We start from the raw sequence: 16,292 nt of genomic DNA, 5'->3' as shown, positions 1-16,292 counted from the left end.
ATTTTGCAATTTAACATTTCATATATATGATTATATTACATTTAAAATCAAATACAGAACATTGCCAACACACAGATTCAGAAACCATGAGTGAGACCCCATCCTAAAATGATGAGGTTTTTTTTTTAAATCACAATTTTTAAGCCAAAAATAACCTAGGGTGGTTGTTCTTTGCTTCTGGATTTTGATCCTGTAGGTTACTCTTACATCCATTTCCCAGCTTTTCTTTGTAACATGAAGGGCTAGAAATGTACTACTTTTTTCAATCAGAGATACAAGGTAGGTGAGGTAATATCTTTTACTTGACCAGTTTCGATTGGTGGAAGTGACACTCTTCAAAGCTTCACAGAGCTCTTCTGGTCTGGGGTAGGTTACTGGTGTGTCTAAGATAAAATCTGAAATTCTGTTTTAATGCCCTGATTCCAGGAAATGGGACTTTAAGAAAAGCACTGAATATTGCAAAACTGATATTTAAATCACAAGAGCTGGCAATACTGACTACAGGTAGCCTAAATTAGAGTAACAGATACCTTCTGGCTCCTTCCACATGTGTGTTACCAATGTCTACACTAGAAGCCTTACACCAGCACATCTGTACTGATGCAGCTGCGCTGCTGTAAGATCTCTTGTGTAGCCATGGAAGAGAGCTCTCTTGTCAACATAATTAAACCACCCCCAACAGACAGTGGTAGAGAAGCCCTCCCACCAATATAGCGCTGTGCACACTACCACTTATGCCGGCTAAACTTACATTGCTCAGGCGGGTGTGTTTGTTTTTCTCCCCTCATAAAATCTACACTCCTGAGTGACATAGTTATACCAATATTAGTTTGTAGTGGAGACTAGAGCTCATTTAGCAATGCTGGGAGCCCAAGCATAGACAGGCTGCTGGCTGCTATTGAAATTTTAAGCACTGTATTTAGGCACCCAAATCCTATTGAAATCAATGGGAATTAATTGATTATCTGAGGATCTAATCCTGTGTCCTTTAGGTCTTCTCAGAGCATGTAGAATCAATACAGTGCTTAGGCTCTGATGCAGCAAACCACTTAAGCACACGTGTAACTTCAAGTAATACCACTGAATGGGAGTACTAATGCGCTTTAAGTTGCACATGTACTTAAGTGCTGTCCTGAGTCACAGCTTTAAAATGGATTATGCAGTTTTCTAATTTTGATAATTTTTGCACATTACAGCCACTTGATTTCCCTCACTCTCTCAGGCCTTGGGAGGCAGGCCAATCCTCGCTTACAGACTGCCCCCCAACCAGAAGCAACTACACATCACAGAAACACTAACCCAGCAACCAATCTCTGTAACAGGGGTTGGCAACCTTTCAGAAGTGGTGTGCCGAATCTTCATTTATTCACTCTAATTTAAGATTTCGCATGCCAGTAATACATTTTAATATTTTAGAAGATCTCTTTCTATAAGTCTATAATATATAACTAAACTATTGTATGTAAAATAAAATAAGATTTTTAAAATGTTTAAGAAATTTCATTTAAATTAAAATGCAGAGCCCCCCCCCAGACCAGTGGCCAGGACCCAGGCAGTGTGAGTGCCACTGAAAATCAGCTTACATGCCACCTTCGGCACGCGTGCCATAGGTTGCCTACCCCTGCTCTGTAACAAACCCTGTTGCCTTCTCTGTCCCCATATCTGCTCTAGCAACACCATCATAGGACCCAGCCACACCATCAGGGACTCATTCACCTGCACATCTACTAATGTGATATATGCCATCATGTGCCAGCAATGCCCCTCTACCATGTATATTGGCCAAACTGGACAGTCTCTTTGTAAAAAGTTAAAGACATCAGGAATGGTAACATATAGAAGCCAGTAAGAGAACATTTCAATCTCCCTGGACATTCAATAACAGATTTAAAAGTAGCCATTCTTCAACAAAAACAGACTTCAAAGAGAAACTGCAGAGCTACAATTCATTTGCAAACTCAACACCATCAGTTTGGGCTTGAATAGGGACTGGGAGTGGCTGGCTCACTACAAAAGCAATTTTCCCTTTCTTGGTATTAACACCTCATCAATTATTGGGAGAGGACCACATCCTCCCTGACTGAATTGGCCTTCAACATTGGTTCTCCACTTGTAAGGTAACTCCCTTCTCTTCATATGCCAATATATATTTATGCCTGTACCTGTAATTTTCACTCCATGCATCTGAAGAAGTGGGTTTTTTACCCACAAAAGCTTATGCCCCAAAAAATCTGTTAGTCTTTAAGGTGCCACCGGACTCCTTGTTGTTTTTTTGGATACAGACTAACATGGCTACCCCTCTGATACTTCACTATGGACAGGATACACACAAACTTTCAAACTTAAAGGTTCATCTTATATTTTGAGACTGAAGTAGACAACAAAATGCAGTTATGTTTATAGACAAAGCCACAGCTGACTTTTAAGGCAATTGTGGATTCTCTGGAGAGAGAGATTTTCTTGTTTCCATGGTGCATGCAAGTGCAGAAATTTTGCAGATTAACTCTACCTCTAGCTCAATAATTCAACAAGAAGTTATCTGGTTTGTAGAAAGCTGTCAATAATATTTTGTCTTCTGAACAATACCAAGATCAGATTCACAATGCTAAAAGGGATTTGCAGCGCTCAGACAAATGATCTTTTCTCCAACAGTAGTTAATATACTATTCAGAAGAATTTGGGTTTTCATTCCATGTCTGTACGGTAATTTTTTCACACCTGAGATTTACTCCAGTTTAGAAGTACTTTTATGTTGTGGGAACAAATATATATTCAGTGACATTTGCAATAAAATTTGGCAAAATGGAGTCCGTGTGAGGAGCTTGATCTACTGGTTAGCATAGCTCTGCAACGGACCTGTTGTGTGAAAAGTCCCATCATTTTTTTAAAAGTGGCTTCTAATGCTGGATGCCAGCTTTAGAAATCTAGGGTCTGATTTGTTTTCCAGAAATTGTAAACACCCACAATACAAAATGAAGTAAGTGGTAATGATCGGTGCTCAGAACCTCTGGAAAATAAGGCACTTACTTAGGGACTCCAGTATGGATTTAGATGTCTAGCTTTAGGCATTCATGTATGAAATTTTGGCTTAGGTAGCTAAAGAACAGCACCCAAAATTAGAGGCTACTTTTGAAATTGTTCCTGTTAGTGTCTATCACTCTGCTTCCTTATCTGTAAAACAGAGATAAAACAACCAATTAATTGGGCTTTTATGAGGATTGATTAACTGATAAATTTACCACATTGAATATGTCAGATGTGGCATGATATATAAAAGTGCAGAGTATTGTTCGATTGTAGGCAAATAGAAAACTCAGGTGCAATGTAGCACATGGGCTTCTAGTAGCCAGTCTTAATAAATGATGATACATAAGCAATAACACATGATGAGCTTTGTGTGTTAGTCAGTAAATGGACACTCTATCTGTGGTGTGATGCTCCCATACTGTCGTGATGTACGCCATAGAAGGCCCTAGATAAAAGCTCAACGTACCAAAAGTTGACATTCATTGACTGACACAGGCATGTGCAGAAGATGTGCTATTGTATTTATTGTATTTATAAATAATTATTTTAAGACCAATTTTTAAAATTCTTAATCCTTTTGCTGTTTTTTCCGCTTTACATAGACTTCCTCTGAAGGGCCAAAACCAGCGCTTCAGAGAGGTGACTCTGAGATTGTACACTAGGCAGAACATATGTGTTTTACCCATAGACCAAGCATTGTCAGTAGAACTCTAGTGGTTACGGTACATACATATACAAAAGTCATACTTCTAAAAACTTTGTTTCTTATAAAGTAATTGCATGAAATCCAATGTACTCTTCTGGATTTTAAGGATTTAAAGAATATTTTTTGCAATATATTGTGCCCTTCATCCCAGATGACTTTACACACTACAGTATTATAGCACAGTGGCATCTCTTTATAGTTAAGGTTGAGAGTTCCTTATTGTTTAAAGGATGATTATTCTAAGAGCTCCAAAATCCATGTGATTAGGGAGAGAGTCTCAAAACACACTATGCCTCATGGGTGTGTGGAGTAGGGCCAGGGGTATGGGAATTAGAGGTGGGGGGGTGCTGCAGCTCCCCCAGGTTTTACACAGGGCTCTGCTCCTGGCCCCACACCCGGGCTCCTGGCTGTCAGTCCCATGGTAAGTGGGGGGGCATAAGGTAAAAAGCTTGGGGACCCCTACTTTGCAGTTTCACTGGCTTTCAGCACCCCCACTATAAAAAGTATTCCAGCGCCACTGGGTAGGGCTTGTGCTCCAAATTCAGGATCATTTGAGCAAGGGATTCCTATGATACTGTCTCCCTAAAATCAGCTATTTACAAAATCACCTGGTTCTTCTGACTTCTTTTGTGCTCACCAGGGGCTCAAACTATGCTTAAAATCCTCCCCAAACTGATCTCAGCTGCTTAAGCTTTAGCTCAGCCAGGGTGGGGCAGCTGCCCAGGGTGTAAAGCCACAGGGGTGGCTTGGGCTGGCAATGCCAGGCAGCTCAGGCCAGCCCTATGTGGGGGGAGTCCCCCTGGGGACACCCCCCCAACTCACCTTAGCATGCCACCCAGCCTGTCTGGGTTGGGGGAGTGCAACCAAAAAATCTAGGGGGGCACATGACTCCACATGCCTCCCATGCATCACCTCTGGTATGAAGTGCAGATATGCTTGTTTGCCCTGGATGCTAAAGTGCCTAGTTACAGCTTTGTTGTGTGTCTGTGGAAACACAACACAAACAATGCACCTTCTCTTCATCTTTTCTTATGTTTACTTATTATGCCACCCACTTACAGAACCATTTCCAATAGCTATTGCTGGCTCCAGGGGGAGGAGTTAAGGGTGAGCTGTGGGGATGGTGTGTTCCTTAACGCTGTATTTCCTGGGTTTCAGAAGTTTGTTTGTATTGCCTTAACTCTTCAATTCCTGATTTTCTGAGATTTGAGTAAAAAGAACAGGAGTACTTGTGGCACCTTAGAGACTAACAAATTTATTTGACCATAAGCTTTCGTTGTCTCTAAGGTGCTACAAGTACTCCTGTTCTTTTTGCTGATACAGACTAACACGGCTGCTACTCTGAAACCTGAGATTTGAGTGTTGATGAACTCATCATGCTGGAAGGGCAAGGCACTGGGTAACTTTAACTCTGTGTTAACATAATGGGGGTTAAAAGACATCTAGGTACCAGTGGCAAACACAGCTTCTCTCACATTGCTTTCACATACTCTGAATATTTCATAAATCAAATTGCCAGATACAGAAATATGTTTACTTCTACATTTATCTCTAATAAGCAGACTGTAAATAGAAAATACAAATTATGTCAAGCGTTGGAAAAATAATTGAAAAAGGGGAAAACATTTGGAAAAAATCTAGTATTTGGGTATAACTATGAGGAGGAGATGGAGTATCTCATTACATATGGACAATGAGCTATTGACTAGATCTTCTAAACCAGGGGTCAGCAACCTTTCAGAAGTGGTGTGCCAAATCTTCATTTATTCACTCTAATTTAAGATTTTGCATGCCAGTAATACATTTTAATGTTTTTAGAAGATTTCTTTCTATAAGTCTATAATATATAACTAAACTATTGTATGTAAAGTAAAATAAGATTTTTAAAACGTTTAAGAAATTTCATTTAAATTAAAATGCAGAGCCTCCCCCCCCCCCCCCCAGACCAGTGGCCAGGACCCAGGCAGTGTGAGTGCCACTGAAAATCAGCTTGCGTGCCGCCTTCGGCACGCGTGCCATAGGTTGCCTACCCCTGTTCTAAACGTATTCATGTTATTGCTATCTAGAGGCATGAAGCCCTTTTAATTCTCTGTAGGTTACCTACAGTGGAATTAGTAGGTGAGATGTATGGAAATCGCTTTGCAATTATGAATTTACATTATACTTGTGTGACTTTATTAGGTTAATTGTTAATATAGATACACATCTGAATAATTTATATAATATTTTCCCAATTCATGTGTGTGAATAACCAGCATAAGAAGTTAATTTCTTTATTTGCTTAAAATGTAATATATATTAATTCTGTGAGTTTCAAGGGTGCTGAGCAACCAGCATCACCTAGTAAAGTCAGTAGGAGCAGGCCATAATTAAACATTTTTGTATGTGGGGCAAGAACACTTCAGAATGTAACATTGTATAACAAATTCATCAGGCTGCTTGAGACTAGACCTTCTCTTGTGAGCTTCTACTGCTACCTAGGATTTTAGGGGGATGTTTCATCTTGGCCCAACCTGCCTGTCTGTCCTCCTGATGCCCTTTCTTCAAACTGTGACTTCTCAGTTCTGCAAAAGGAATGGCAGGCTTTGAAACTGACATGGCTCCATTGCATAGACTGTCAGAGCAACTGGCCTTGGGGGGGAAAAGGAAGAAAAAGCTTATATGTTTAATGATAAAATTTAGTGATTTTTTTTATGAGCCACTTTTTAAAGTTCTCATTATTCTGATGATGGCAGAGTGACATCTGTTTAATTTCTTCTCTTCCCTGCCCTGACTGCAGCAATGATTCTTTGAAGAAATAATGTCACAAAGAGGACAGGTACGCTGCTAAGGAGTGGGCTTAAACAGCCTCCTCATCACAGAGAATAGCATGGATCCTTTCCAGATTGAGAGCAACCAGGAAAATTAATGTGGGAATCTCTATCCTCACCGTTCTCAAAAAGTGGGAGTGTCTGGAGCTTTGTGTAGCTCTCATAGGAATGAGTTTAAAAATCCTAAAATATTGGGAAATCTGCCAAAGATAATAAATGAGGGGAAATTGGGCTGCAAATAGCTTTTGTATTTAACATTTGATGAATGAATTTTAAGGCATCTTCTTTCCCAGTTGCTCAAGTGTTTTAGAAACTAATCGAACCTGAGAAAATGAAAAAATTGACAAGTACGTGAAGCATTTTAGTGATATAACAGGTTATGTCCTTTTTCAATGTGTGACTTTTCTGGGAGTAAGTAGTTGCATGCAATGGAATCTTCACACACGGGAAGAGGTGGGGTGGAGATTTGGGGGAAGAGGTGGAATGAGGGCAGGGCCTGGGATGTAGCGGGGGTCAAGCACCCCTCGGGAAATTAGAAAGTTGGTGCCTCTGCTCAGGGGTATAGATTTTTCACACCCCTAAGTGATGTAACTGGGTCGATTTAACTTGTTAGTGTAGACCTGGCCTTAGTTTAGTGGGAATTACGGTTGCTCAGTAGGGGCCTGATCCAAGACCCATTGAAGTCAGTGGAAAGACTTCCATTAACTTGAGTAGGCTGAGGATCAGACTTTAGGTGCTCGGCACCACTAAGGATCAGGTCCACCTAGGTTTTAACTGCAGCTGAAAGCAATGATGAAAACAGTTTAGCTTTAAGTGGATACAAGTACAAACCACGTTCAGGGTTTTAGCCAGGTTTTGAAAAGGTGCTACGTGGTGCAGTTTTGTAGTGTAGGGAAGGTGTAAGACACCAAATGCAAAGTAATGCATTTGGAGCCTGATCCAAACCTATTTCTGTGAATGGGAGTCTTTCCATTGCATTTAGTATACTTTTGGTCAGACCTGTAGGCTCTAACTGTAGACCAGACTATACACTGATGGAGAATTGTAATGTTGTGACAACTGAAGAAGCCAAATTGGTAATAAGTTACAGTAAAGACAAATAGGATGTTAGTGCCTGATCCTCTCCTGCCTTGTACTTTTTATAACCGTTTACACTTGTGTAGAACAGTGGCTCTCTACCTTTACAGACTAATATACCCCTTTCAGGAGTATGGTTTGCCTTGCGTGCCCCCAAGTTTCATGTCACTTAACTACCTGCTTACAAAATTAGACATAAAAATATAAAAGTTTCACAGCACACTATTACTGAAAAATTGCTTACTTTCTCATAATTATATGGTACAAATAAATCAATTAAAATATAAATATTATACTTACATTTCAGTATGTAAATTCCAAGCAGTATAAACAAGTTATTGTCTGAAATTTTTGTTTATACGGACTTCACAAGTGCTTTTTATGTAACCTGTTGTAAAACTAGGCAAATACCTAGCTGAGTTGTTGTACCCCCTGGAAGACCTCTGTGTACCCCCTAGGGGTACGCATACCTTGGATGAGAACCACTGGTGTAAAATATATATAAATGGTACCGAATCAGAATTCTCTACTCTCTGACACTTGTGATAGCATTTTACACCTATTTCCACAGATATAAGTTAATACACAAGGAACAAGACAGAGGAGGATTAGGCCAGTAAGTTGTATCAAAAACATTAATATACACAAAGAAATACAGTATTTTACCTATGTACAATACCATGGTGAGGACTCTGTAGAGTTATTGCATCCATTTTGGGGAACTGCACATCTGTGTGAACAGACAGGTTCTGGAGTGGGTCCAAAGAAGAGTTACGGAATTGATCAAAGTGGGGGAGAAAAAAAATCAAAACAAAAAAACCCTCATAAGTAGATGCAGGAAGAAAAAAACTAGATGAATATGAGAGACAAAAATTAGAAGGGAAGGAGACCAAGATAAGGAAGAGAAATAAATTGAGAGAAGGAGGAAAAAGAAGATGGACAACAGGAAGAACAGCTACTCTGCTGAGAGCAATGCAAAGAGGGCACTAAAGGGTGATGCATCTATGCCTTAACAGATGGAGGGATTGTTGCTGTGATGTGGGACCCTTTGAACAGAGGAAGAAAGTAGAAGGAGAAAGATGAGTCCTTTCATCTCTCCCTTCCCAAAAAAGAAAGGGATTCTCAAACACAGAGGTGTAAGATTAAAGAGGCAAAGAGTAAAATGTTTAAAGACATAAAGGAGCGGAAAGAGATACTGACATAAGATCTGGTGGTAGAATGGAAATGTGTGAAACCTAAAGTTAGGGGGAAATTCAGAGAAAAGTGAATTGTTCCATTTTAGGGTGGAGACTGTATTTGAGTCTTTCTTTCAGATGATACTTAAACTAGAAATAAAATTCATTGGAGTAGCTTGGTGAAACTTTTTTTTTGTTTTCATGTTTTGCAGAAGCCATAATAGCAGACATTCAGAAAAAGATTACAGATGCTTTTGAAGTGTTCGACCATGAATGCAATAAAACTGCGGATGTCAGGTTTGAAAATCTTTTCTCATAGAAATATTATGGAATTTTTTTGCAGAGCAAAACACTGCCCTACATCCTAAACCACTTTAACAAGAAGCAAAATTGAAATAATGCCCTGTGACCTTGATTCTGTAAACATTTATGTACATGCTTAACTGGACTGGTGTGAGTAGTTCCACTGATTTAAGACTGATACTGGATTAGGAGCGGAGGCAGTGGGCTGGCTTGGCAAAGAGACTGACCAAGGAGCTGGAGTTGAGGAGAAATGGGGGTTAGTTGGGCAAGGAGATTGGGATGAGGAGCCCAGGGAGGGGAAGACTTAGATTAGATGACAAACTGGGTGGGGAGAGGGAGGACCAAGACTGGAACAATATCAGGCTTGGGTAGAAGAGAGGCAGAAAGGTTTATAGCCACTGAAGTACACACCCCTCCAGAACCTGAAATGGAACCAAAGAATGACATTCTGGGGTGCAGTCCAGACCAGTGAGGGGCTGTCACCCTTGCCCTGCAAGCTGGGGTGCCTCACAATGCTTTGCCACTGTAGCTCCTACCTGAGCTGCACACAAACAGCCTGTCAGCATGCAGGTCATACCCTGAGTGTGTATAGCCAGAGCCCTGGTCTGCCAGTTCTGACCCCAGCAGCCTGTCAGCAAACACCAGCTACATTCTGGCTTCTTAGTAACCTTGGTTACTATTTGCAGGGTGACCCCAACACAATCCCAGTCTCTAATTTTCCTCCAGATACATGTGTTCTGCACTGTCCAGCCCTCTCCAGCACAGTTCAGATATATTAGGTCCATTGCCCCTCTTAGGGGATCAATATATAATAGTTTACTATCCCAAATAGCATTACCCACACAGTTCACAACACTGGATTAGTTTTGATTATATAATAAAACAAGTTTACTTAACTACAAAGAGATGGGTTTTATGTGAGTGCAACTACAAGGCATTAAAACCAGAAATGGTTATGAGAGAAATAAAGATAAAATGCTTCCCAGTATTAAAACGTAACAAATTAAAATTAGTTCAAGATAAAATTCTGACCAAGTGCTCCCAGCAACAAGGCTGACCCAATGACCAGGAACTCTCCCAAAGTCAAAGGGGCTGGTTTCTTTTGTCATCTTAGAAGAAACAGAAGAGATAGGGGGATGGAGCTTGCGGTGTTTTTGCCCCTCACTTTTATAGTTCAGTCATACTCTGAAATGCATTTTCTTGAGGGTTACCCCTAGATAAAGTTCATTCCTGCTGTGAGAATGGAGACAAGGAGTCTGGTGGTGAAAGAGGTTCCATGCTGCTGTTTTCTAAAATGCAGATAGATCTTTTTCTACACCCCTTGTTGCCAAAGAATGGCCATTTGACAGGTGATTGCCCATCACCTTTGATGATGCCTGACTAGAGGGGTCAGTTTATCCTTTGTCTTTGAGAAACAGGTTTACCCACTCCCCAGACTTGTCTGGTAAACACCCTTCAGTCATAATGTCAGCTTATATTCATAACTTTACATATAATTTTACTATATACATCTCACCATGATATTATTGATTCGGCAAGTTATTAGCTTTCAAATTATATCTTACAAGGGATATTTGGTACAAAGATTATTACAATGATGTGTAGGGTGTGAATACAAGGATGCATTTGATTACACCAAGGTTGCCAAGTCTCAATATTCCTTTGCTGTCAGCAAATATCTGTAAAATCCACTGGCAAAGTATGTGTTTCCTCCTCCTCTAATGCTGGTCCATGTAGAGGGTGACAACTTACTACTGTAACTAATTTCTCCATTAGCTCAAGTGGCAGAGGTCTGCACTGTGGATCTAAAGGTCCAACCCTGATGATGATCCATTTGGATGTCAATATGAAGCCACAGATGGACCTGGACCTTCAAGTTTTTAATGTCCTTTTTTGAAAACCTAGGAAGTTGCGCGCGCGCACACACACACACACACACACACACCCTGTTAAAAGGACACTAAGATTGTAAATGAAGTAGTTAAAAGTTAGGAAATACTAGTATTAAGGTTGCCGGTGCAACCCAAACTTGGTTCCCTTGTGTGTATGCATTATGCTATAATCTTGAATTATATGATCATACACTATTTTTCCCACAGGACCTGTGCCTCATTCACTGTACAGGATGGACCTGGTTTGGGGATGTCTGACATGCCCCACGGTACAATTTGGACTGTGGAATTACTGAGCCTCCTTAATTCTCTCACTAAGGGTGCCTTTTACTCAGCTCTGCTAATGACAAGCAGCCCCTTTAGGCTTTGCTCCGTGAAGGCATGCCCAAAGTTATGTGAATGCTCTCTCAAGCCACACATGAGCTGAATACAGGGAGACCCCAGTAAATTGCTCTGCCCCAGCCTTGCACCCAGAAATGTGTGTCGTACACTGCTCAAGACTTTCTTGATCAATGCAAGCTCATTGTTTAGTTCGCCACTCTGTCAAAGTGTAGTGGATATGCACCAGCCTCTGTAAGCTGAGCAGATCCCCCCCCCCAAGCACTTTAGACAAACTCACTGGTTTAGATTAAACATCAAAATAAGTTTATTAACTAGAGAGAGAGAGATTTTAAGTGATAAGTGATAGGCATATAGATCGGAGTTGGGTATGTAAAAAATAAGTAAACACGCATACTAAATCCTAAACTTTATCAGGCTAAGCAGGATTTGAATCAGTTTTTCTAACCCTATTGGACATTGCAGCTTGTTTTCAGTTCATAGTTCATACTAACTAGAAAGCCTTCTAGTTAGGACCATCCCTTCCCTCCAGTTCAAGGAGACTTCTCTTCGTCTTCCAAATGATCTTGCTTCCAGATCGTGAGATGGGGGAGGAGAGAGGTGAACTGATGATGTCACTGTCCCTTATTTTATACTTTCCTCCAGGTGCTGGAAAAATCCATGCTATCCTGGGGGTTAAGCTACCCCCTTGGTATACATGAGCTGCTGACCATCCTTCATTACAAATTGTACATTTTTTGTTTACAACTCCCCTGCTGGTGCATGGCCAGTGATGGTCACTTAACACTGGGTATTGGTCATTCTTTTGTTGCTACTGAAAATTCGGTGGGCGTTTCCCAGACTCTTAACATGTTTCAGTAACAAGCATATAACAAAATCTTATAACTTCATATATAATGATGATACACACATTTAAACAGGATAGTGAGGTTAATCAAATTCAGACTTTTCAAATGATACTTCACAAGGCATACTTTGTACAAAACATATTATAATCATATAATAGTGGTGGGTATGTGGGTACAGAGGGTAACATGGGGTATAGTATGTCACAGGGTGAACCAGAGTTGTGGAATGAAGGAGTCTGTAGCACCTGTGCATCATTTGTTGCAGAAGTTGGAAGGTGTGTAGTGACTGAGGTGAAGCATTCTAGGAAAAGAAAGGATGGTTAAAGCAGCTGACTGGAGAGTCAGAGTTTATCCCTTCCTCTGCCACAGAGTTCCTAAATTATGTTGGACAAATCACTAAAGCCAAACTTTTCATAGGTGGTCACTAATTGTGTCATTCTCATTTTCTTGGTGCCAAACTTGAGACCTGGATCTGATTCACAGAAGTTCTGAGCACTCGCAACTGAAATTAATGGGGAGAGCTATCTTTTGCATATATAAAGTGGTATATAACGCTAAGTACTGTGAAAACTCAGGCCCTAGATTTCTCAAATTGGGCACCCAAAATTAATGGACACATTTAACCTTAATCTCTCTGTAAAATGGGGATAATATCTTTCTCACTTCACAGGGATGTTTGTGAAAATAAATTCATAAATATGTGAAGCACTGAGATACTACAGTGATAAGCATCATTGAAAAATCCTTGAGGAAATAAATCATTCTGTCTTCAGAGCAGGGTTTGAATAATGTGGAGTAAATAAGGCATGGGGTCCACGCATGGAACAATAATGATAAAAAAAAAGTATTGAATAGCTCCTCATTCAGTGAGCACTGTCCATCTTGTGCCCAGAATGAGACAGGAGAGTTGTGGAAAAAATGGAATATGATCAGGTAATTAAAGAGTGTATCATAAGGCATACTCACAAGGTGGTCAACTAAAGGGTATACAATTAACTTTAATTCTGGCATTTCCTAACTTTTGAGTCTTTGGCTTTGCAACCTTACACTCTTTTAACATATATATATTGTTTTATATAATAAACACAGGATTGAGTTTCAGAGAAGAGACTTCAGAGATAGGCCATTGTCATTAGCATTTACTTTCAGTTGTGTTTTCATTATTCTTTTCATATTTTTACTAGTGTAAATGCACTGAACAATTTTTTTTCACTAGTGGAATCTCATCAATTCAGTTACCAGGTGTTCAGTTCTCCAGTATAAATATAGCCAAGGGTGACTGGAGAGCTAAAGAAATTATGACATTAGAAGAGACTGGACACTGAAAGACTGAAATTGATAGTGGAAGAGATTTTTATTTCAGACAATTTTAAACCCTTTTTCCCATCCCCCCCTTTTTAAAAAAAGATTCAGCACCCCAACCTCTCCAGTTAAGGGATGAGGGCTCACAGTACACACCTCTGACGAATCACCCCTCAAGAAGCCTTACAGAAGGGAGAAGACTTGACATTCCTGATCGTTATAAAATAAAACCAGAGAAAAATCCTTTAAAAATGTTCCAGCCTTCTTTTATACAACCTAAAGAAAGGAAAAAAAGGAGGGGGGCATGAACTCAATTTTTAAAAATATCTGTGCTGATTACTTGGAAAATAATATCTCATGAATCCCAGAGTGTTTATTTTAATACTTTATTTTGAAAGAAACATGCCCTGATTCTGAAACACTTTCATACATGCTTATCTTTAAGTGAGTATTTTCCATTACTTTCACATACCACATACTTTAAGCATATTTGTAGGGTCAGGGGCAATAATGAAAGTGATTGTGGATTTTTTTTGCCATGCATTTACCCAATATTTATAAGAACATAAAAATGGCCAAACTGGGTCAAACCAAAGGTCCATCAAGCCCAGTATCCTGTCCTCTGACAGTGGCCAATGACAGGTGCCCCAAAGGGAATGAACAGACAGGTTATCACCAAGCGATCCATGCCCTGTCACCCAATCCCAGCTTCTGGCAAACAGAGGCTAGGGACACCATTCCTGCCCATCCTGGCTAATAGCCATTGATGGACCTATCTTCCATGAATCTATCTAGCTCCTTTTTGAACCCCGTTATAGTATTGGCCTTCATAACACTCTCTGGCAAGGAGTTCCAGAGGTTGGCAGTGCGTTGTTTGAAAAAATACTTTCTTGTGTTTGTTTTAAACCTGCCACCTATTAATTTCATTTGGTGGTCCCTTGTTCTCGTATTATGAATAGGAGTAAATAATACTTTCTTATTTACTTTCTCTATACCACTCATGATTTTATAGACCTCTATCATATCCCCCCGTTAGTTGCCTCTTTTCCAAGCTGAAAAGTCCAAGTCTTATTAATTTCTCCTCATACGGAAGCCATTCTACACCCATAATCATTTTTGTTGCCCTTTTCTGAACCTTTTCCAATTCCAATATATCTTTTTTGAGATGGGGTAACCACATCTGCACGCATTATTCAAGGTATGGGCATACCATGGATTTATATAGAGGCAATATAATATTTTCTGTCTTCTTATCTATCCCTTTCTTGATGATTCCCAACATTCTGTTTGCTTTTTTGACTGCTGCTGCACATTGAGTGGATGATTGCAGAGAACTATCCATGACTCCAAGATCTCTTTCTTGAGTGGTAACAGCTAATTTAGACCCCATCATTGGAAAACATAATCCCAACTATACATATACAATGTGCATTACTTTGCATTTATCAACAATACATTTCATCTGCCATTTTGTTGCCCAGTCACCCAGTTTTGTGAGATCCTTTTGTAGCTCTTTGAAGTCTGCCTGGGACTTAACTATCTTGAGTAGTTTTGTATCATCTGCAAATGTTGCCACCTCACTGTTTACCCCCTTTTCCAGATCGTTTATGAATATGTTAAATAGGACTAGGCCCAGTATAGATCCCTGGGGGACACCACTATTTACCTCTCCCCATTCTGAAAACGGACCATTTATTCCTACCCTTTGTTTCCTATCTTTTAACCAGGTACCAATCCATGAGATGACCTTCCCTGTTATCCTAGGGAAACTTGCTTAAGAGCCTTTGGTGAGGGACCTTGTCAAAGGCTTTCTGAAAATCTAAATACACTATATCCACTGGATCTCCTTTATATATTTATATTTATAAATTATATATTTATTGGATATAACCATCTAAAAATGTTTTTAATTAGTATTACTCTTTGATCTAGAGCCAGAGAGTTATTAATTAAGTCATCTATTTATATTTTCTGCACAGTCTTTTTTATTGAATTTCTTAATATTCTGATGACCTAAATCAGTACTTTTTCAGCAATGCACATTTACTAAGCTCTCCAAGTTTAGGACATTCTGGCTTTTCCTCAGACATCAAATGAAATAATTTTTCAGTTGAACTGGATGTGCAGAATTGTAGGATGTGTCTCCATGTACAACTTAGGCTATGTCTACACTACAGCTTACTTCAGTATAAGTTACATTTGTAGCTCAGAGGTATGAATAAACCAACCCCCAGAGCAATATAAGATATACTGACCTAAGCGCTGACGTGGACAGTGCTGTGTCAATGGGAGAGCTCCTCCCACTGACATAGCTACTGCAGTTTGCAGTGGCAGGAGTAATTAAGTCAATGGGAGAGCTCGCTCCTGTAGGGTTACAGTGTCTGCACTAGCAGCATTATAACTGCATCAATACAGCTGCACGGTTGTAAATTCTGTAGAGTAGCCATAGCCTTTGTAGCTACTCATGCTTCTGTAGAAGTATTTGAGAAAAGTGTGTTCTTTCATTTTGAATACCAATGAGGAAATCAGCTTACACCTTGCTGTCTTTCCTGACCTGGCTAGGAAAGAGCTTTTAAATTAGTCTTCTTTTTCCTCTTGATATTTCTATCTACTAGGTGCTCATTTTAGCTGTTATTTGCTTCTGTATATTCTGCTATTTTTTTTTGTATTACTGTAGTGCGTAGGAGCCCTGACCTCATTGTGACAGGCACTGCACATGTGCATGCACACACAAAAAATACCAGTCCCTCTCCCAAGTTGCTTACAAGCTAAGTATAAGACGAGACAACAGATAGATACAGACAGGCGGGGGA

General features: G+C 39.9%; 1 protein-coding gene across 1 annotated transcript in view; it reads left to right on the top strand.

The window, feature by feature from the left end:
- EFCAB2 (EF-hand calcium binding domain 2) overlaps positions 1-16,292 on the top strand; it is a 34,680-nt gene that overhangs the window by 5,885 nt on the left and 12,503 nt on the right. The window contains exon 2 of the mRNA XM_039531716.1: positions 9,008-9,092. Coding sequence (XP_039387650.1) covers positions 9,008-9,092 — 85 coding nt within the window. The remainder of the gene's footprint in view (positions 1-9,007; positions 9,093-16,292) is intronic.

The sequence above is a fragment of the Mauremys reevesii genome, linkage group 3 (assembly GCF_016161935.1).
Source record: "Mauremys reevesii isolate NIE-2019 linkage group 3, ASM1616193v1, whole genome shotgun sequence".
Classification (NCBI taxonomy): domain Eukaryota; kingdom Metazoa; phylum Chordata; order Testudines; family Geoemydidae; genus Mauremys; species Mauremys reevesii.
This window is presented reverse-complemented; position numbering and strand designations above follow the sequence as displayed.